Source organism: Brienomyrus brachyistius, unplaced genomic scaffold (genome assembly GCF_023856365.1).
Source record: "Brienomyrus brachyistius isolate T26 unplaced genomic scaffold, BBRACH_0.4 scaffold54, whole genome shotgun sequence".
Classification (NCBI taxonomy): Eukaryota; Metazoa; Chordata; class Actinopteri; order Osteoglossiformes; family Mormyridae; genus Brienomyrus; species Brienomyrus brachyistius.
The window spans coordinates 446,553-469,253 of record NW_026042329.1 but is presented as its reverse complement, the minus strand read 5'-3'; the positions used below and the strand labels follow the sequence as shown (position 1 = coordinate 469,253).

General features: G+C 42.3%; 2 protein-coding genes across 2 annotated transcripts in view; both read right to left on the bottom strand.

Annotated features, from left to right (window-relative positions):
* The window catches only part of LOC125724024 (NACHT, LRR and PYD domains-containing protein 12-like), a 593,671-nt gene that overhangs the window by 148,255 nt on the left and 422,715 nt on the right, over positions 1–22,701 (bottom strand). The window contains exon 19 of the mRNA XM_049000874.1: positions 552–725. Coding sequence (XP_048856831.1) covers positions 552–725 — 174 coding nt within the window. The remainder of the gene's footprint in view (positions 1–551; positions 726–22,701) is intronic.
* Positions 1–22,701, bottom strand: part of LOC125724029 (NLR family CARD domain-containing protein 3-like) — an 89,129-nt gene that overhangs the window by 22,576 nt on the left and 43,852 nt on the right. Inside the window, exons 5-7 of the mRNA XM_049000883.1 lie at positions 9,602–9,715; positions 9,054–9,167; positions 8,506–8,619 (exon numbers count right to left, since the gene is read on the bottom strand). Of these exons, the coding sequence (XP_048856840.1) occupies positions 8,506–8,619; positions 9,054–9,167; positions 9,602–9,715 (342 nt within the window). The remainder of the gene's footprint in view (positions 1–8,505; positions 8,620–9,053; positions 9,168–9,601; positions 9,716–22,701) is intronic.

Here is a 22,701-nt window from a genome sequence, read left to right as displayed (position 1 = left end):
TAAAAATATATCGGAATAATTGTGTGAATGTTATCATGAAGTGATAATGATATTAAAAATAAAAATTTGCAAAAAAACTTACATTTCTGGATACCTGGTCTGGTCCTGCATTCTCCACTGTGGTCCACACTATAGCAGAAGCAGAATGACATAGTACTGCTGTATCCATTTATTTAATTGTTGTATTTTCTCCACATACACGAGTCTATAGCAGGACAGACACACATTCTGTACTCACTTCAGTTTCTCTAGTTTACAGCTGGGATCCTCCAGTAGAGCAGAGAGCAGCTTCACTCCTGAGTCTCCTGGGTGATTGTAGCTCAGGTCCAGCTCTCTCAGGTGTGAGGGGTTTGACCTCAGAGCTGAAGCCAGGGAAGAACAGCCTTCTTCTGTGACTCTACAGCCTGACAGCCTGCAGAGAGACAGACAATATCTCTCCAATAAATAAAAACACCTGACCACTATGAGTATTACTTTTAAGTAAATGTGACGACTCCAATAAAGATTTCAATAATACCATTTTATACTATGTAATACCAAATAATATTCACCTCAGTATCTCCAGTTTACAGTGTGAATCCCCCAGTCCAGCAGAGAGCAGCTTCACCCCTGAATCCTGCAGATCATTGTCACTCAGGTCCAGCTCTCTCAGATGTGAGGGGTTTGACCTCAGAGCTGAAGCCAGGGAAGAACAGCCTTCTTCTGTGATTCTACAGAATGACAGCCTGCAGAGAGACAGACATTATCTCTCTAATAAATAAAAACACCTCACCACTATGAGTACTACTTTTAAGTAAATGTGACAACTTCAATAAAGCTTTCAGCAATTACACATTACAGTGTGGAATACGCAGTAATATTGACCTCAGTATCTCCAGTGTACAGTGTGAATCCCCCAGTCCAGCAGAGAGCAGCTTCACCCCTGAATCCTGCAGGTCATTGTCACTCAGGACCAGCTCTGTCAGCTGAGAGGAGTTTGATCTGAGAGCTGAAGCCAACACTTCACAGCATGTCTCTGTAAGTCTACAGCTGTCCAGCCTGGAAAAGGAAACGTGTTAAAATATATATACATACACCACACACACAGATATATATATATGGGGCGCCATTTGTAAAGGTAGCAAACATTTTTGTACTTGCCACTTTTTCAACATTTAATGCAATTATCTGACATTTAGCTAGAAGTCAGGGGTGTTTTGGATCATCAGATTTTTTTGTTGTGTAGATTATGTTCAAAATTGTTTATCATATGCAAATATGAATGGTATGTCTATATATAAATGTTAAATGTAAATGTTAAATGTAAATGTAAGTAGTTTTCTAAAGTTTTTTAAAATTATTTTTTTATATGACTTTTGAATTGCTGACACCATGACTGAAATCCGGGGGCGGCATGGTGGTGCAGTGGTTAGCACTGTTGCCTCACACCTCTGGGACCCGGGTTCGAGTCTCCGCCTGGGTCACATGTGTGTGGAGTTTGCATGTTCTCCCCATGTCGTCATGGGGTTTCCTCCGGGTACTCCGGTTTCCCCCCACAGTCCAAAAACATGCTGAGGCTAATTGGAGTCGCTAAATTGTCCATAGGTGTGTATGTGTGAGTGAATGGTGTGTGAGTGTGCCCTGTGATGGGCTGGCCCCCCATCCTGGGTTGTTCCCAGCCTCGTGCCCATTGCTTCCGGGATAGGCTCCGGACCCCCCGCGACCCAATAGGATAAGCGGTTTGGAAAATGGATGAATGGATGGATGACTGAAATCCTTATTTTCTGTGTTGCTGTACCTGTGAAGCTGTTAAATTTCCAAAACACTAATCAGACAATTATCAATCCTGTCAGGTAGGGATGAAATAGTGATAATTAATTTCTGGGTGTCCATATAAATACACTCTAATTGTTTTCATAAGATATAAAAGCAGTATCTTGAATAACATCTGTACTTCTTTAGCAACAGACATATGTAAGATCACTTACAGAGCTGTCCTAGATTTCTTGATCACAGGCAGCAGCCTCTGAAGACCTTCATCTGATCTGATGTATTTCTTCAGATCAAACACATCCAGATCCTTATCTGACATCAGTAACACAAAGGCCAGAGCTGACCACTGTGCAGGTGAGAGGTCAGCTGCTGAAAGGCTTCCTGAACCCAGGTATCTTTGTACTTCCACTATTAGAGAATTGTCACTCAGTTCATTCAGACAGTGGAACAGGTTGATGGTCCTTTCTGCAGATAAATTCTCCTGAATTTTCTCCTTGATATATTGAGCTGTTTTCTTACTGTTATGTGACTTGGTTCTTGTCTGGCCCAGTAGCCTTTTTAACAGACTCTTACTGGAGTCTTTTGAGAGGCCAAGGAGGAAGCGGAGGTAGAGGTCCAAGTGTCCATTCTTGCTCCTTAATGCTTCATCCACTGCAGTCTTCAGCAGGTCAGCTGATGAGTTTGACAGAAACACGTATAAAGCAGCGAGATACTCCTGGATGCTCAGATGCACAAAGCAGTACATCTTTTCCTGGTACAACCCATACTCCTCTTTAAAGACTTCTGTGCACATTCCAGAGTAAACTGAAGCCTCTGTGACATCAATGCCATTCTCTGTCAGATCTTGCTTATAAAATATGATATTGCCTTTCTCGAGGTTATTAAAAGCCAGTTTACCAAGTTTTGAAAGGAATTTCTTCCCAGTGCATTTCTTAAGCATGATTTTATGTTTTTCCATATACTTGTCATTTTTTAAACTCACCTGAAAGATCAGGAAGTGTGTGTACATTTCAGTCAGAGTCCTTGGAATTTCTCCACTGTCAGACTCACTAAAAAGACTCTTAAGAACTGTGGCTGAAATCCAGCAGAACACAGGTATGTGGCACATGATGAAGAGGCTCCTTGATGATTTCACATGTGTGATAATCCTGCTAGCCAGGCTCTGATGACTAAATCTCTTCCTGAAATACTCCTCCTTCTGGGCATCACTGAACCCTCGTATCTCTGTCACCTGGTGGACAAACTCAGGAGGTATCTGATTGGCTGCTGCTGGCCGGGAGGTTATCCAGAGGAGAGTAGATGGAAGCAGATTCCCCTTGATGAGGTTAGTCAACAGCACATCCAGTGATGTTTTCTTTGTTACATCAAACCAGCTCTCATTGTTCTGAAAATCTAGAGGAAGGCGACACTCATCCAGACCATCAAAGATCAACAAAACTTTGTACCTACACAGGTCAGTGGATTTAAATGATTTCAGTTCTGGGACAAAGTGGTGAAGCAGTTCAGTCAGACTGTATTCATCCTTAATCAAATTCAGGTCCCGGAAAGGAAGAGCAAATATGAAGTGAATGTCCTGGTTTGCTTTTCCTTCTGCCCAGTCAAGAATAACTTTCTGCACAGAGACTGTTTTCCCGATACCTGCGACCCCTTTAGTGAGTACAGTTCTGATAGGTGTCACACGCCCATATAAGGGTTTAAATATATCATTGCACTTGACTGTAGTATCTTCTGTTAGCCTTTTCTTGGATGCTGTTTCAATCTGTCTCACTTCATGTTCATCATTGACTCCTCCAGCTCCCCCTTCAGTTATGTAGAGTTCTGTGTAAATCCCTTTGAGAAGTGTTGGCTGTCCTTCCTTAGCTTTCCCTTCAAATACACACTCAAATTTCTTCTTCAGGTTACATTTGATTCTGCACTGACATTGCAACAGAAGATGCCCTGAAATCAAATGAGAGAAAAATGCTTTTTTAAACTCATACATGTCAAATTAAATCATATTACATTAATTGATTAACTGAAATGTAATACACATTTTTCCATAAACTATGTTTTTGTGGCAAATCAAACACACACTGAATGAGGTACAGCTCTTACTCTTCTCCAGCATGTCAGCGAGATCATTTTGCTCCATGGTCCTCAGGATGTACAGTGTGATCTTCAGAGCTCCCTCTCTACCACAGGTCTTCTGCATCTGACCATCACTGTCCAGGTCATTGTCCACCTCCTGCTGAGGCTCAGAGCATTCTGGGTCATTCTGATCCAGGTACCTTTTGAATTTCATCAGCTCATCCGTCAGAAACTTTTGAGCTTTTTCCTCCAGTAACTGGAATGAACAGTTACAGTTTAATTATTATCACTCCTGGTGTAGGAGCCTAAATGCAGTTCACATGAGTTTGAGTAATTAATAGTAAAATAATATTGGCTTAAGTTCATTAGTTTGACAAACATGATTTAAAATGTTAAGATTTATTTGATCTACCTTTTAATGTTTAAAACCGGGATATTAATGTAGTTCTGATGGACACTATTGGGGTGCTTTTATTATGATATGTGGTGAGAGGATAGGTAGTAGGAGAGAGAGTGATTAGATTGGAGCGAAATAGTTTTTTGACCTCCTGGTAAGTTAGCTCTCTGATTCTCTATACTTTTTGTGGATAAACTGTATTATGTTTGTAAGTAAACAGTTAAAAATTTAAGAAGCTGTTTCCTGGAATATTTATCAAGTGGATTTGGACGAGAGAATCTTCAGAGAGTCAAGCTAAGCTTCAATAGGAAGATAAGAACCTACAGCTGGTACAATATCATTTTAGAATTTCACTTGTAAACATCAACCCTTTGATAGGATGAACTACTTATTGTAGAAGATGTATGTCAATTTAGATGAAATTTTAGAAAATATACTTCAGTAATAAACACACACCTTGAAGATGGACGATAAGTCTCCTTTATGTGGGTGTGAATTACATCTATTCATTCGGTCCCTGTGAATAAAACACAAATATCCATCCATTAATCCATCCATCCTCCGGCCATTTATCCCATTTTGGGTGGGGGGGAGGGGAAACAGGGTGGTGGGGTCTATTTCAGGCAGTCATATGTCATGGGGAATTTAAAAAGTAGCCTAAACACGTGTTTTTGGACAGCAGACAGACAGGGGGCTCAGCCACCAGCACTGGGGGGGTGAAGCACATAGATCAAACATCCACTCCAAACCACCTACATAACAGTTTTGGATGAAATAGTATATCTTCTTATCATTGATAAAGGTGGGGCCGCCTTTATTCAGGCTGTGGGGAACCTACACTGGGCACCCAGGAGCAGCGTCCAGTTCTGCATGCAGTTTGCAGCCTGGGCTGCTGTCCCTGAATATGGACTGAAAATGGATGTCAGGGGCTGATGGTCCATCAGTTTGGGTGAATCTTCATTCCAAACTGCATTTGACCAATAGATGTGTAAGATGTACACCCCCTTCTAAGACCCTAGGATCCGGAGACGCTCCTGATATAGAGGGAGGTGTAAGAAGAGACTCAGCCGGGTATATGCCACCCAGAAAAGGAAGCGGGGGCATGCCACCAGAGGGGATCGGTCCTGTGTGCATCTTAGTTCTGGCCTCAGTCACTGTTCTTCCTTGTCAGATTCCTTGGCTCTATCTGGTCCTGCTGGCCTTCCGAAGCCTGGGGGGCGCTCGTGTTCTGGGGTCAACACCCCGCTTCCCAGTGTCCAGAGGACCCCCTAGCTCAACCCTGTTCTCTCCATCCCCATATCAGTTTTTGCCCCAATGACCTGTCCCTCCTTTCCTGCTCTGTGGTGTGTGCTTCCACCCTGGTTACCTGGTCTTCACCCTGGTGACCCTTCATTTGTCCACCCTATTCTGGTCCATGTTGTGTAACATAGTTTCTGTGTTTCCTGGTTCCCAGTTTCATCTTTTATCTCTCTTGTTAGTCCCTGCTGATTTGGTCCCCTTGTTGGGGTACTCGTTTGATATTTCGGCCTGTTGTGTCTGGTCATCCAGTGTCCTGACGGCCTTTGTCCTGTCCAGTGTCCCTTTTGTTTCTTGTCTTACTGTTTGGTTCCTGTAGGTCCCCTCCTTGGTCTCCCATGCGTGCCCGGAATGCAATCATTGGGGGGAGCATACTGTCACGCTCTATATCCCTGCCCCTCACGTTCTCTCTCGTCAGAGCCACACATGTTGCTCATTTGTCCTGCCTTTCGTTTCAGCCCTCATATGGGTCACTCCAACTGCCTCTTGTCTGCTCCTTCGTTAGTTGTATATAACAGTGCCTCCTAGTCCTGTGTTCCTCATTCTGGTCATTAATGTCACCCCAATATGTGTGCTCCTGTGCTCTCTGTTAGTCCTGTTCAGTTTCTTTAATAAACCCCTTATTGTTTGCTTTTATGCCTGCTCCTGCCTCCATTGTTTTTGGCCTGTGACAGCTTCACCCCAGAGAGACCACTCAAGATTTGATCCATGTTTTTCTGGAACAATGCAAGAGCAACAAGTAACACCAAATGGAAGGTATCAATGTGTGTAAAGGCCTCTGTGTGTGCTGATGGTGAGAAATCCTTGTGACTCTTCCTCTACATGCATCTGTAGGAAGGCCTGGTTGAGATCTGTTTTGCTAAACTTCTTTCCACCGTCAAATCGAGAAACCAGCTACTCAGTAACAGGAAGTAGGTACTATTCCACATTTAGTACAGGGTTTAAAGTAACATTAAAGGCCCCTCACAAGCAAGGTGACCATCTATGTATATAATCCAGCACCAATGACGTTGTCCACTGGCCATGTGGTACCGGTACAATAACCCCAATCTCAACCAGTCCCTGTTTCTCTGCGTTGACTTTATGTTTCAGTGCCTAGGGGACCTTGCTGGCCTTCATGAAGCATGGTGTGGTGCCAGGCTTCACCTGCAGCTTGACCTTCTTCCCCTTCATGCCTCTTGGTTCATCCCTGAACACCACTGCATGTCGCCTCAGCACTGCTGAAGGCCTCGTCTCATCCACTGACACTTTGTTCTCTTTAAGCTGCAATTCCATGACAGCATTACCAGCTGAAAACTGGCTCCGGCCCTTTCCGCCACATCATGGAGAGGGCGTGCTCAGATGGTTATAGGAGTTCTCACTCCAAATTACAGTTGACCAATAGATGTATAAGATGTACACCCCCTTCTAAGACCCGCCCACCCCTTAGAAAATCCAGAAGCAAAACAAAAATGTGAAGAAGGAGAACAAAGAAGATTTTATTTAAATTTTTAATTGATATTTGTAATGAATACTTTCATTGTGATACCTAATCATTTTCATGCGGTTTTCAAATTTTGATGAATTCTTCTGGCACAAAATTAACTCCATACCTGTCACGTTAAAAAAAGTTGGCACGACCAGCTCCTCTTTAACGCCATTAGCTGGGACAAAAAAATCCGAACCGTTCACAATAAGCAGCCCAGCTCTCATTGTTTTATCAGACTGCAGGTTAAAGGCATTTTGTTACTTTTATATATAAACTGGTCATTTATCTTCTCAGTTAAAATGTTTGTTTTCACTAAGATCAGTTGAATCACATGAATGTCACTTTCCCCTTTTCCAGTTGCTACCAGGCACAGTGGCAAAACATCCACAGTGTCGGCCATGAAACTCCACCATTCAAGGCAGTGAACAGCAGCAAAAAGTCTGTCCCAGCTGCCAGTGAGTGTTTGCATCCAGGTCACTGCACGTCGATATTTAACCTAAACCAGTGTTTTTGAGCCCAGTCCTGGGGACCCCTGACAATCCACATATTTTACTCCCACCCAGCTCCCAACACAGATGAATGGGTTGAGAAACATCCTCTGTGTGAAACATGGTTTAATATTGTAGGGGGCACAAGTGATTGCGTCAGTTTGACAAGCTTAATGTCACGCTGACCATCGGTTATTTATAGGAGGGACATCTGGTAAAACAATATAGGCTGATAGGCTTTACACAAGATTTTATACATAAGCCACAAATTTTGTTTTTACTCATTTCTATTCATATCACCTTTGCTAAAGAAATGAATTGCTTGTTTTTTATTGACTTTGTTTGATGTCTTAACAGGATAGTAATTAATTATTTACAGGCAGCGTTAATGTGAGGGTGGTGCATGATTTTTATGAGGACAGTGTGACAGCAGAGAGGTGTGAGGTATGAATGATGGACTGGTTGAAGGTGGAGGGGGGATTACAACAAGGATCGGCTCTTAGCCCTGTCTTGTTTGCAATGGTGATGGACAGGCTGAGGATTGAGATCAGACAGGAGACCCCATGGACTATAATGTTCACAGATGACAGTGTGATCTGTAGTGAGAGGAGGGAGCAGATTGAGACGAGCCTGGAGAGGTGGAGGGATGCACTGGAGGGAAGGGGAATGAAAGTCAGTAGGAGCAAGATGGAGCTCATGTGCGTGAAGCAGAGGGAGGGTGGAGGAATGGAGCAGTGACCAGAAATAGGAGCAGTGAAGGTGGATGAGATTAGTTACATGGGGGTCAACTGTCCAAAGTAATGGAGAGTGTAATAAAAATGTGAAGAAGAGGGAACAGGCAGGGAGGAGTGGGTGGGGAAGAGTGACAGGAGTGATGTGTGACAGAAGCGTATCTGCAGAATATTTAATTCAACAACAATGTGACCATTTTTTATAGGAAGGATAATCTGCTGGTTGCCTCTAGTACGACAGGACTGGCTGATTGTGGTAGAAAAGGGAGAAGAAAGAAGATGCCTTTGTAATAAATGCACGTTTACCTTAGATCTGTAGGAAAAGGTCCCTCTCTGAAGCTGATTGGTTCCCTCATTGACCAGTCACTCTTCATGGAAACACAGCTGGGTACAGGTGAGCCTGCTCTCTCCATCAGGACACTGTGGGCAGTGAGAGGAAAGATCCTCATTATATAAATATAATTCATATGAGGACAGCATCACATTACATCTTCAGCTGTTTAGTTTTCTGCTCTACATTCATGTACATTTATATCTTATGAAGCTCTTGATGCAAACAGGCTTGTTTCCTTTTTGTGTTAGTGTGAAATGAATTGTCTCACTCAAAGTTAAGATTTTGAAGGTTTAGTATCATTGTTACAGCCTCCTTCACTAGACTAGGCTGTTGTTGCTTTTTCTTGTTTATCGATTAATTTGTTTATATATTAATTCATTAATTTGCACTCCTTCATTATTAGAATCCATTTTTGATAGGAGAGATGATCGACTGCTCATCTATTATCAAAGAACTGTCTGATTGTAGCAGAAAATGAAGAAAGTAGATGCAGAGGTATTTTTATTAAATGTCCATTTACCTTCGATCTGTAGGAAAACGTCCCTCTCTGAAGCCGATTGGTCGGTCCATTGACCTGTCACTCTTCATGGAAACACAGCTGGGTACAGGTGAGCCTGCTCTCTCCATCAGGACACTGTGGGCAGTGAGAGGAAAAATCCTCATTATTTAAATATAATTCATATGAGGACAGCATCACATTAAATCTTCAGCTGTTTAGTTTTCTGCTCTACATTCATGTACATTTATATCTTATGAAGCTCTTGATGCAAACAGGCTTGTTTACTTTTTGTGTTAGTGTGAAATAAATTGTCTCACTCAAAGTTAAGATTTTGAAGGTTTAGTATCATTGTTACAGCCTCCTTCACTAGACTAGGCTGCTGTTGCTTTTTCTTGTTTATCGATTAATTTGTTAATATATTAATTCATTAATTTGCACTCCTTCACTATTAGAATCCATTTTTGATAGGAGAGATGATCGACTGCTCATCTATTATCAAAGAACTGTTTGATTGTAGCAGAAAATGAAGAAAGTAGATGCAGAGGTATTTTTATTAAATGTCCATTTACCTTCGATCTGTAGGAAAACGTCCCTCTCTGAAGCCGATTGGTCTGTCCATTGACCTGTCACTCTTCATGGAAACACAGCTGGGTACAGGTGAGCCTGCTCTCTCCATCAGGACACTGTGGGCAGTGAGAGGAAAAATCCTCATTATTTAAATATAATTCATATGAGGACAGCATCACATTAAATCTTCAGCTGTTTAGTTTTCTGCTCTACATTCATGTACATTTATATCTTATGAAGCTCTTGATGCAAACAGGCTTGTTTACTTTTTGTGCTAGTGTGAAATAAATTGTCTCACTCAAAGTTAAGATTTTGAAGGTTTAGTATCATTGTTACAGCCTCCTTCACTAGACTAGGCTGCTGTTGCTTTTTCTTGTTTATCTATTAATTTGTTTATATATTAATTCATTAATTTGCACTCCTTCACTATTAGAATCCATTTTTGATAGGAGAGATGATCGACTGCTCATCTATTATCAAAGAACTGTCTGATTGTAGCAGAAAATGAAGAAAGTAGATGCAGAGGTATTTTTATTAAATGTCCATTTACCTTCGATCTGTAGGAAAACGTCCCTCTCTGAAGCCGATTGGTCGGTCCATTGACCTGTCACTCTTCATGGAAACACAGCTGGGTACAGTTGAGCCTGCTCTCTCCATCAGGACACTGTGGGCAGTGAGAGGAAAAATCCTCATTATATAAATATAATTCATATGAGGACAGCATCACATTAAATCTTCAGCTGTTTAGTTTTCTGCTCTACATTCATGTACATTTATATCTTATGAAGGTCTTGATGCAAACAGGCTTGTTTACTTTTTGTGTTAGTGTGAAATAAATTGTCTCACTCAAAGTTAAGATTTTGAAGGTTTAGTATCATTGTTACAGCCTCCTTCACTAGACTAGGCTGCTGTTGCTTTTTCTTGTTTATCGATTAATTTGTTTATATATTAATTCATTAATTTGCACTCCTTCACTATTAGAATCCATTTTTGATAGGAGAGATGATCGACTGCTCATCTATTATCAAAGAACTGTCTGATTGTAGCAGAAAATGAAGAAAGTAGATGCAGAGGTATTTTTATTAAATGTCCATTTACCTTCGATCTGTAGGAAAACGTCCCTCTCTGAAGCCGATTGGTCGGTCCATTGACCTGTCACTCTTCATGGAAACACAGCTGGGTACAGTTGAGCCTGCTCTCTCCCTCAGGACACTGTGGACAGTGAGAGGAAAGATCCTCATTATATAAATATAATCCATATAATATGGACAGGGTCACATTAAAACTTCAGCTGTTTAACCATCTGTTCTACCTTCATGGAATTTTATATGTCATATAACTCATGATGCAAACATGCTTGTTTACATTTAGCTTTAATATGAAATAGTCTGACCTAAAAATAAGATTCCAGTATGAAAGGTTTAGTATCATTGTCACAATCTCAGTTGCTAGACTTGCCTGTTGTTGCTTTTTATTCCTGTTTATTGATGTATTTGTTTATATGTTTATTGGTTTGTTTATGCTCTACTTCATTATTTGTGAGCATTTCTGATAGGATGGATGATCTATTTGTTGTCTCTACTGTAAAAGAACTGGCTGACTGTTTAAGAAAAAGGAGGAGAAGATGTCGAGGTCTTTTTATTAATCTACACATATTAACATGTTCCACACTGAGCCCTGGCTAGGATCCCTTTCTGCTTTTATATTATGGCCTGACTATAGACCCAAAGAGACATGCCTGCTAGTGGGCTGTAACAATCGTTTTACCATAAATCACAATGTTCTTCACAACACGACCCTGACAGTGTTCCTGTATTATTCGGCTGTTACTCCTATGATCACTGCTATTTATAATTGATTAGACTTAAATACTCAATGCCACATTTTTGAGAAAATGTTTTTTGGAAAATACTGTCACTTCATCATTCTGTAAGTGGGAACACCATTAAATTAACCTCAAATAAATTTCACAAATATGAGAAATTTCAAATAAATATAAGTTCCCCAACTACTGGACTCCTACCGGAAACCTTTTTGTGAAAATATAAGCTCCAATTTTAGAATATTCAAAAAATCAAAGATGTCCCCAAAAATTGATATAGCAGCTGTAGGTGGCAGCAGAGGACAATGTCCAGGGAATATAAGTAAATGCAGATTTTTAAAGGAAACTAAATTTAAGGTGTAATTATCATGAATGATCTACCCCACTGACCCAAATCACTGAAGTCTCAAGGAAATTTATTAAGTTAAAACTGATTACTCCCTCTTTCAAAGATGCTGGAAATATGTTTTAATTTATGTCTGTAAAGCAGTACAAACACACAGGTTCTGTCTTACCTCTCAGGTCTCTTTGTTTTACACTCCACAGGGGGGGTCATTTCAGAAGCAGCTCCCTCCATTTCTGTGCTGATCCAGACCAGATGACTCCTGCTGGGCTTCTGTGAAAATGAAATTGCTGCCCTGAAATTGCACCAAACTTTGAACCCAAAACAGGTTTGTACTGAACCATAAGTTCTGTGTAACATTACACGGCTGTTAAATATACAGTGGAAATACACTTAATGTAAATCCTATCTTAGACATATGATCACATAGCTTAGGCTAATGTAACCTGCATGGCCACATTACTGCTTTGCACTGGCTGGTCTAGAAAGGTCACACTGTAGATTGTTGGCTGGTTAGTTATTATTCTTCATTATAGTTACATCTACGTCACAATGACCAAGCAGTAGCAGCACTATGGTTTGTAATACTTGGTTTATGTTGGCCTCAGCTGGGGCCCTAAATAAGTTGCTTTACCCTGCCCCCCCCCCCCCAGAGACGGGCCTGCTAGTATCCAACATGGGGTTCACCCCTGAAAATGAGCCCAAAATAAGCCAACTGTCAAAGTAAGATGGAGAAATGAAGCCCAATACACACGACCACATGGATCACAGTCAGTCCTGTTTGCCATATTATGTGTACATATACCATCCATACAACAGTAACTCCAGTAACCGCAATACTGCAGACCTGCTTCTAAAGTCTTAATTTATCATTGTCTTTAGTTAGTGTGACAGTAAATGACTCCTTATGGTCATGAACATAATATGGCTCTTTGTAGTACATTTTGCAAATTATTGGACACTGAACTCATTAATATCCCAACACATAGAAAATATCTGAGAGATGCAGAATCCGTCGAAAGTGGCTGAGTGCAGTGGCTGAGTGCAGTGCTTTTCAAACCAGTCATGGGGACAGACCGCGTTTCTGCTCCCTCTCAGCTCCCGATCACACCTGTACCAGGTAATAATCCAGCTTCCCCATAGTACCTGTAACATTAATTTAAATCACCGGCGCCGCCACTGTACAGTATATAAGTGTGTCATACATGCTTATTCTATTATTAATTGTATCTGGTAAATATAATCTTACCTTGCAATACAAAATGTCTTTATATTATTCCAGGATCTTATCCGTGTTTCTTGACCAAGTGGAGACTCCAGCTTTAAAATACTTTCACTTTTATTTACCCACAGAGACACCCACCATCCCGGGCCTCATACAGCACAGACTGGCTGGGCGGCTCACAACCACCTCCTCCACTGTCCCCCAGCAGCACTTCCAGAGCAGAGCAGCCAGCTGGGCACCTTTCCAGTGTTTTATCCTTCTGTTCCTGGGTTTGGCTGAAGCTGCCCCTTTGCTTTCAGCTTAGATATAATATTTTAACTTTCTGGTGGCAAATTAATAATCACTGTGAACCTGGTCACCTGACTCTCCTTCCTGAGACAGATACACTCCCAGCAGACACACAGAAATAAATAAAGTAATCTTACATTTACGTGCCAGATCCTTCATTATCATGTGGGTTATGTGGAACAATATAGAAATGAAATATGAAAGCATTTTCTGTCTGAACCTGACAGTCTGTCTGTAACTGTACATACCTGCATGTTATATCTGATACCACCTGATAGCTGCAAATCCCATCAGATTTTTGCTGTAAATATGTTACATCTGGAGAAAAAGCAAACAAAAGACTAACAAAAGTCTAAATGGACAAAAAGATTAATTCTCAGTGTAACTGCTCTCTCCTACCTTTCTGCTTTCTACCCAGTTTCTGTCTACATCATAAAATTGTAGGATTATAACTGATTTGGGGGAAAACAATGTCAGTATCTGTTATACTCATGAAAATTAAGTTAATGTTTTCCTTCAAGTGGGACTTTATTGTCACACCAACCATATACAGTACACTGCATACAGTGATGTGAAATACAATTTCCTGGATTGCAGTGCGAGGTGCATATATAAATAAAGTGCATAGACAGGACAAGTGCAGGGGTGTTGATATAAACACAGATGGAATGTTTGAAATGGGCAATGATGGAGCAGCAGGGTGGTAAGTAAGAGTAAATAAATAACAAAAAACACTGAAGATAAATACAGAAAAAAAAAAATAATAAAGTAACAGAAAGTACTGCTGGATGACAGAGTTGGTGTAAAGTCCAAATCTGTACGGAGGGGAGCAGCAAAGAGTTCAGAGTCCAGATGGCCTTGGGAAAGAAGCTGTTACAGAGTTTGGCAGAACCGGCCTGGATGATCCAGAACCTTCTGCCAGACAAACAGGGGGTGAAAAGACCATAGGAAGTGTGGGAGACATCCTGCATGATTCTGGAGGCCTTACAAGTGCAACGTGTCATAAAGATCTGATCAGCAGAGGGCAGAGGGGTCCCAGTGATCTTCTCAGCTGCATGTATAGTCCATTGTAAGGTCTTGCGATCGGAGATGTTGCAGTTCCCAAACCAGACAGTGATGCAGCTGGTCAGGACACTCTGGATGGTGCCCCTGTAGAACATGGTGAGGATGGGGGGAGGCAGACTTGCCCTCCTTAGCTACAGTAGGAAGTGAAGACGCTGCTCTGCCTTCTTGGCAGAGGAGGTGCTGAGGGACCAGGTGAGGTCAGCTGGCAGGTGCAGCCCAAGGAATCCGGTGCTCCTGAGCGACTCCACTGCAGAGTCCACAATGTGCAGCAGGGGGTGGACAACATGGGTCTGTCTGAAGTCAACAACCATCTCATTCTTTTTATCCACATTTAGAGATTAATTGTTGGACACTAGTCTGCCACTTGCTGAACCTCCATCCAGTCTGTTTATGTTAATGAAGTCACTTTCTCGTTCCAATAAAAACAATTCTTTTTGAACACCTTTGAAAGAGCTTCACATTCTACAGGCTGAAAAACTCAGATCACAGGAATGATGCTTCTTAGAAATTATACAATCCAGAAACCTTGAACTTTGTACAGTATAGCTTTACTCAGAATGATTAATGGAGTGTTAAAATGCCTGTTATTGTCCCTCATAATGATAATACTGTACTGCTGTTATCTCCACAGTGAGTGAAGTCCATCTCCCACAAGTAAATTCCTTTTACTCACATCCCTGTTTCTCTCTGTCTCCTTCTAGTTACCAAAGACACCGTCCTACCAGTTTTAGTGCCCAGGACCAGAGCAGAATTCTTACACTGAGAGTCTGTTCACACACACACTTCTCTCTCCCTGTATGAGCTGTAGTGTTTTATTGTGTTTTATTGTGTTTTATTGTGTTTCATTTTCTTCTGCTAGTGGAGCTTCTCTTTCTCTCTCCCGCTGCCTCCTGGTCTTTCACATTTACATGAGCTGTTTATGTCAGGAGCCTCTGAATCTGTTTGCAACGTGGCTGCTGATGTTTAATATTATTTTGTTTAATTGTTTAATTTTATATTTATTACAGGTTGAGTTAAAAAACAGCATTAGACTCTGTAAGAGGAAAAGATAGAAAGAGTAAAGGAAAAATTGCATTGGAGGCTAAGGATGACAATAAAAGTTTCTTCCAATATTTTAACTCCAAAATAGCTCTAAAAGCTGAAATCAATAATATGCAGGATACTAAGGGCCTTAAAATTGAAAATGAAATTGATATAGTAAATGAGTTTAATGATTATTTTACAGGGGTGGCATGGTGGTGCAGTGGTTAGCACTGTTGCCTCACACCTCTGGGACCCGGGTTCGAGTCTCCGCCTGGGTTACATGTGTGTGGAATTTGCATGTTCTCCCCATGTCGTCGTGGGGTTTCCTCCGGGTACTCCGGTTTCCCCCCCCACCCCCCACTGAGGCTAATTGGAGTTGCTAAATTGCCCATAGGTGTGCATGTGTGAGTGAATGGTGTGTGAGTGTGCCCTGTGATGGGCTGCCCCCCCCATCCTGGGTTATTCCCTGCCTCGTGCCCATTGCTTCCGGGATAGACTCCGGACCCCCGCAACCCAGTAGGATAAGCGGTTTGGAAAATGGATGGATTATTTTACATGGGTGTTCACAGTAGAGAGCATGAGTACTCAGAAAAATCTCGGTTTGTATGTTGATGCTTCGATGTCCCACTCTCGCCAGTGTGGGAAAGCAATAAAAAAAGGCCAATAGGATGTTGGATTACATCTTTAGGTGTGTTGAGTTTAAGACAAGGGAAGTGATGCTACGATTGTATAATTCCTTGGTAAGACCCCACCTAGAATATTGTGTGCAGGTTTGGTCACCATACCTTAAGAAGGACATTGCTGCCTCGGAAAAGGTGCAATGTAGGGCTACGAGAATGATTCCTGGTCTTAGAGGAATGTCTTATGATGAAAAGTTAGCTGAGCTGAATCTGTTTAGCCTCGAGCAAAGGAGACTAAGGGGGGACATGATCCAGGTATATAAGATTCTAACAGATCTGGATGCTGTTCAGACAAATGGCTATTTCAATAGAGTATGGAATAGTCTTCCTGCTAATGTAGCACAAGCTAAAACCCTGGGTCCCTTTAAATCAGAGCTAGATAAGATTTTAACAACTCTAAGGTATTAGTTAAGTTCTCCCCAAACAAGCTTGATGGGCCGAATGGCCTCCTCTCGTTTGTAAATTTTTTATGTTCTTATGTAGTGGAATGTAACCATTGTCACTCTGAGCAGTTGTGCAAAATATAGAGAACAAATAACGAAAAAATAAAATTAAATATATATGAAATGTTCAGCTGTACATAATCTATACATAAGTGACAGGTAAGAGGTATTTTGCTGTGCAATTTAAGTGCAATGTACGAGAAGCCTGAGGTGTGCCAGGGATTTGGACAATATGAAGCAGTACCTAGAGGCACTGAGTATTGTCCTGGTTTAGGAGCCTTATGATCTGAGGGAAAAAGCTCCTCCTTAACATTTCCGTTCTGGTCAGGTCATGGTCAGGATGCTCTCTATGGCAGCCGAGTAGAAGGCCTTAAGGACAGCAGGAGGGACATAGCCTTGCGGAGCTCCCGTGTTGAGGATGATTACGCTGGATACACAGTTGCCTACTCACCACTTTGGGTCTTCCTGTAAGAAAATTCAGAATCCATCTTCTCAGCTGGTCACTCAGTCCTAGATCCCTCAGCTTGGTGAATAGTTTGAGGTGGACTATGGTACTGAATGCTGAGCTGTAGTCTCACAGCCTGGATTAGGAATTTTATGCGCTGGAGCTCTGCTCGGTCTGTCCAAGTGAGCCTTCATTCCATTGCCTTCTCCCATCTCATCCAAGCTTCCTGCTGCCTCATGCCTGCAATCCTGCTGGTTCTTCCCTCATCCATTACTGCCCTCAACTCTTACTGCACAAGCAGTCGCCTCTCCTTGCCCTGGACCTTGTTGTACTGAGGTATTGGAGAGCTGCCCAATCCTGATCTTCCCATTGCCACTGCTCCCACCACAGCCTTGTGCCTCAGCCTCTCTTCTGCCATCTCCAGCTCCCTAACTGCACTACATTTCCTGCCCGTCCGGATCTCAATGCCTGCTGCTGAGACTTTGGGGTCCTTGGAGTCTCTGTACTGCCATGCTTCTCTAGTACAGGAAGCCTTAAACTCTTCCGTGACACAGCTGAAAGTAAGCTGCAGAATGTTAGAATGGGGACACCCCAAGACAGAGCTGGCTTTTTCGATCGGCCTGTTTAGTTTTTATCTCTCTCCAGTAGAGATGATGCTGCCCCAACAGACCGAACCATAGAAAATGGCTGATGTCACCATAGAATTATGAAAGGACTTCGGGAGTGGCCCTGCACTCCAAAGGACCTCAGTCTGCATGGGTGGAGGATGTTTGTGCCTGAGGAAGTCCACTACCAGTTCTTTGGTCTTTCCAACGTTAATCTAGAGGTACTTCAGCTGGCATCATTCCACAAAGTCCTGGGTCATTCCTCTGTACTCCCTGTCACCCCCGTTAGCAATGAGGCCAACTATCATGAAGTCATCAGAGAATTTTTGCAGGAAACAGTTGGTTGAGTTGTGTGAGAAGTCCGCAGTGTACATGGTGAAGAGAAATGGGGCCAGGACTGTTCCTTGTGGGGCCCCTGTACTGCACACAACTGTGTCAGACATACAGTCCTGTATCTTCACATATTGCGGTCGGTTCGTTAGATAGTCCAGAATCCAGGAGGTGAGGTGGGGGCCCACTCCTGTGTACAGTAACTTGTCCCTCAGTCTTGTGGGTATGATGGTGTTGAAGGCACTGGAGAAATCAAACAACATGATTCTCACAGTGGTCCCAGGCTTATCCAGGTGACAGAGGGATTTGTGTAGGAGATGAATAACAGCATCATCTACCCTAATGCCAGGTTGGTAGGCAAACTGAAGTGGGTCCAGTGAAGGGCTCACTATAGAGGTCGAAGGTGAACCAGGACCAACTGCTCCAGGGTCTCCATCAGATCAGATGTTAGCCACCAGCCTGGAGCTGTTGAGGTCCTTAAGCTGCGGCGTCTTCAGTACTGGTATCACACAAGATGTTTTCCATAGCTGTGGTACCTTCCCTAGCTTCAAGCTCAAGATATCCTCAACTATCCCACACAATGGATCTGCACAGGATTTGAGAACTCCTGAGCTAATGCCATCTGAACCCGTCGCCTTCCTTGCTTTGATCCTTCTGAGTTCACATCTTACCTTGTTTTTAGTGAGCGACAAGTCCAAGCTGTGTTGCTGTGCGTTGGGGGTAGTGGCTAGGAGTGAGAGACAGTACACAAGTGATGTGGTAGAGGTGTGAAGTGATGATAAGGTGGGGGAGGCGTTGTGGCTAGAGGGATCAGATGAAGGTGGCCGAGGAAGGGAGGGCAGGACATGGAGAGGGGCAGACAATGAATCACCCACTATACAGTATACAGCCCTTGAAGGTCAGTTTGTTTGGGTTGCTATGTGGTTAGCTGTGTTTTTCTTAAGTTGACTTCTTATGGGCCCAAGTTTAATCTTTTAAGTTGCTTTATTTTTGTGATTTTTTTTTAAAAAAGGGATTTTTGTTCCAATCCCCCTATATTCCACATGCCTTCAGTCTCGCTCCCATACACGGCCACTTGCTGCCCCTTACTGGCTGGGAGCTGTGCTCTTTGTAGCCTGAGATTGTTCGGAGTCCCTTCCAGAATCCACTTACGTTATTTAGCTGCAGCTGGTTCTCCATCTTTTTTTTGTAGATGTCGTTCCCTGCTCTGATCGCCCTCTTGTAAACCTTTATGCATTACGAACTGAACCGTTAGCTGCAAAATATTGTCAAAATAATGCCATTGTTTAGATGCAATAGAATCAAGATTATTGTGCCATTGCAGAGAGTAAATATAATGGAGAGTGATTGGACACCACATTGTAAATGTCATATATTCATGTCAGACACTGTATTTGTTGTGAGCTTCTCAAAGGTGATGAAGGCTCCTACACCTGTGCTGCTAGTATTTTTAGTGAATATCATGGATACGTTTTCATTGCTACCTCCTGGAAAACATCCTGATGGCAAACAATGATCACACTGAACCTGGTCACCTGACTCTCCTTCCTAAGACAGATACACTCCCAGCACAGTAACTGAAAGAAAATGAAGGAATCCAACATTTATGTGCCAGACCCCTCATTATCATGTGGATTATGTTGAAAAACATAAAAAAAATCTGTGGGCTGACAGTGATCATAAACACTCTCTGTCTAAAGCTGACACAGTCTGTCTATAACTGCACATACACCTGATGCCACATGGCAGCTTCAAACCCCATCAGCTTTTTGCTGCAAATATGCTTCATCTGTGGAAAAAAGTAAGCAAAAGACTAACAAAAGTCTAAATGGACACAGAGATTAATTCTCAGTATAACTGCTCTCTCCTATCAGTCTGTCATACACATCATTTCTCTTCTCATCCATTCAAAGTTGTGGGAGACTGGAGCCTCTTGTGTAAGACGCCAAGGATGAGGTGTCGACCAATTGAAAGGCACACTCACACTCACACGTACACTCACAGACAGTCTGCTGACTTCAAATCACCGATTTTCAACTGTGGAGGGAAACTGGAGTACCTTGAGGAAACCCCTGTCATAGAAATTTATGACACTTAGTCGGTGCTTTAGAGTATGACGTGATTTTATTGCTGAGCTCAGGGACCAACCACTTTGATGATGTCTCCGTGGTAATGCTCAAAGAACTTTAACATAACTTTTTTAGGGGTACATAAAGAGTCTGTGCCCTCTCCTCAGAACCAGATCAAACCAGTTAGGGTAGGGCACGCATCTTGCAAGCATGTATATACTTTATGCAGTTTATATCAGGAGCATATGCACTTAGAGGATGTACAATCTCATGGGTCTGGCCAGCTGCATGCAGCCCCCACTCACTGTAGCCTTTTGTGGTTTTCCTATCCTGTCTATCAAGCACTCTAAACTTACATTTCTGTTCTGTAGCCTGCATTTCTGCTTAATATAATGAGCACAAATTTCAATGCACATGTTTATAATACTGAAGTTATGACGTAATTCTCTTTAGCTTGTTCTTGGGTGTCTAACACACACACAGGTATCATTGCATTGATATAAAAAATTAAACACATTCCAATGCTGTACACAAAAATATCCCACTGCTCAATGTCTCTCTCACATCCTACAACAACATGGGAAGAACATGTGAACTCCACACTCACTGAGCCGGGGTGGAGACTCGAACCCCAGACCCAGAGGTACGAGGAAAGAGTGCTGACCACTGCAACAACATGCCCCCCAAACTTCTCTCTACAGTATCAGATTGTAACATTATGGTTGGGGAAAAAAGCAACGTCAGTAATATTTATTCTGAAAAAAGCTAAATAAATGTTCGCCGTGGGTACAGTTTGTATAATGTACTAATGTACATGTGGTGGTCTGACCCCCGCAGCCTGTAAATACACATTCATTATCTAACCCTCTCTCCTCTGTATGTATAATTAACCCCCCCCCCATTTTCCCCTGTCAGTCCTGTTTTTTGCTGTGTCCCTGTGTCCTTCACTTCGAGGCTGATGCCAGGAGGCTTGGCACAGTTGAAGTGCTTTGCCATGAGGAGCTCCAGCTCCCTCTTCCTGCATCCCTCCATCGCTGTGCCTGGCATGTGCTCTTCATGCCCTCTGGATAACGGCCCTGTTTGGATTCTTCTGTCACTGTGTGTGCATGAAGGACTCATAATATGTGTATATTACTGAAGTACCAGGAATGTATGTATATGCGACTGTGAAGGAACAGAAATATCTGTGTGTGTTTGTCTTCCTCAGTGAAAAGAAATGTGTCACGGTAACAGGACAGAACTGAGGTAATTGTGGGCTTTTGAAAAAAGACACGTCTGTGCTTGTGTTACATAAAGGATAAAAAGTTCTGTTTGCATGTGTGTCACTGTTTGTACCAAACAAGCCGTCAACAGAAGCAGCAGCACAGAATGTGGAGCTCGTCACCAGAGGAAGGAGAAGGACGTCAGAGTAAGAATCCACCTTTCCTCTGTGTTCAGGGGTATATCTGTATTACTGCAATGCCACTGTGAGTATTTTGTGGGTCACATTGCAGCTGACAGTCTCATTCCTAAATTGTCTGGATTAAAAAGAAGCTTACGGCCAATTACTTCGCCTAGAATTAATCATTGTCCTCCTGTTACTGTGATACATATGAGGTGATTGAGGTGTGGATTGATTCTGATCGTATACGGACTGACCATCCTGAGATTCAGGACCATCGTCCATGATTCACCTTTAACATTATTGTATTAAGGTTAAACTGCATAAACTTGGTTTTCAATGATTATTTATATAACTTGGTTCTCATGAAAGGAGCCAAGATGCTTATCTTGTCCTAAAAATTCTTGTCCTGGGATACTTATTCTGTTCAAGGATGCTTGTCTCGTTATTTCTGATTTAAGGGATGCTCACTATGTTCAAAGATGCTTACTTTGTTTTTCTGAGGGGTTTAAGAGACTAAGAGTGAAGGTGGGTGATGACGGCACGTCCGAGTGTGAATAGCTTGCAGCTTTTTGATTATCGGGATGAGTTATAGTTTGATGGTCCAAAAAAAGTATTAGGTATAATTATTGTTCATAATTCATATGCAATGGTTTGTATTTGTTAAGAGATGTGTGTGCATGTCTGTTCCTTCAATAGCCCTATATCCCCCTCACATCATTTTAACACAAACTCAAATATAAAAGTAAATCAGGATTCCTAAAAAAGACGCGTTATGCTTTTTGGTCATTTTGAATCACATACATCAGGCATGTAGTGAAATCAGAATGCTATCTACATTGGTCTTACAACATAGAAAGGCTGCAGTCAGAATAACAAATCACCTTAACTGTCCATTCTCATTGTTGCTAAATGTGTGTGGTGTTTAGGGAGGAAGCAGCAAGGGATACAGAAATGGAGAACCTGACTACGCCACTCTGGGAATTGCACCCAGAGAATTAAGTACAGGAGTTGGCTACCCACTCCGATATAAAAGGACACAGATTCGTAATCACCGCCGGGGAGACGTGAAGACCATGAACACTCCTTTTATTCTGCGTTCAGTTCACACTCCAAAAGGAAAAACCAAAACAGCAAACAAAATTACTTGAAAAATCAATCACAAATGGTGCAAATCAAATCATGTCAAAACACTCCAATCACACGAAAAAGAAACCCAAACCCGGCAGCTATTACCATGGGGGTGATGGGGGCGAACTGTCAGAAGGTACTCCAAGGGGTCACCACATCACATGGCATACACACACACCCGGGGAGTGGGCTAAAAAGGCACAGCGACCACGCAGCGCTATATCGCCACGACCTACCCCCCCCCCAAAACAG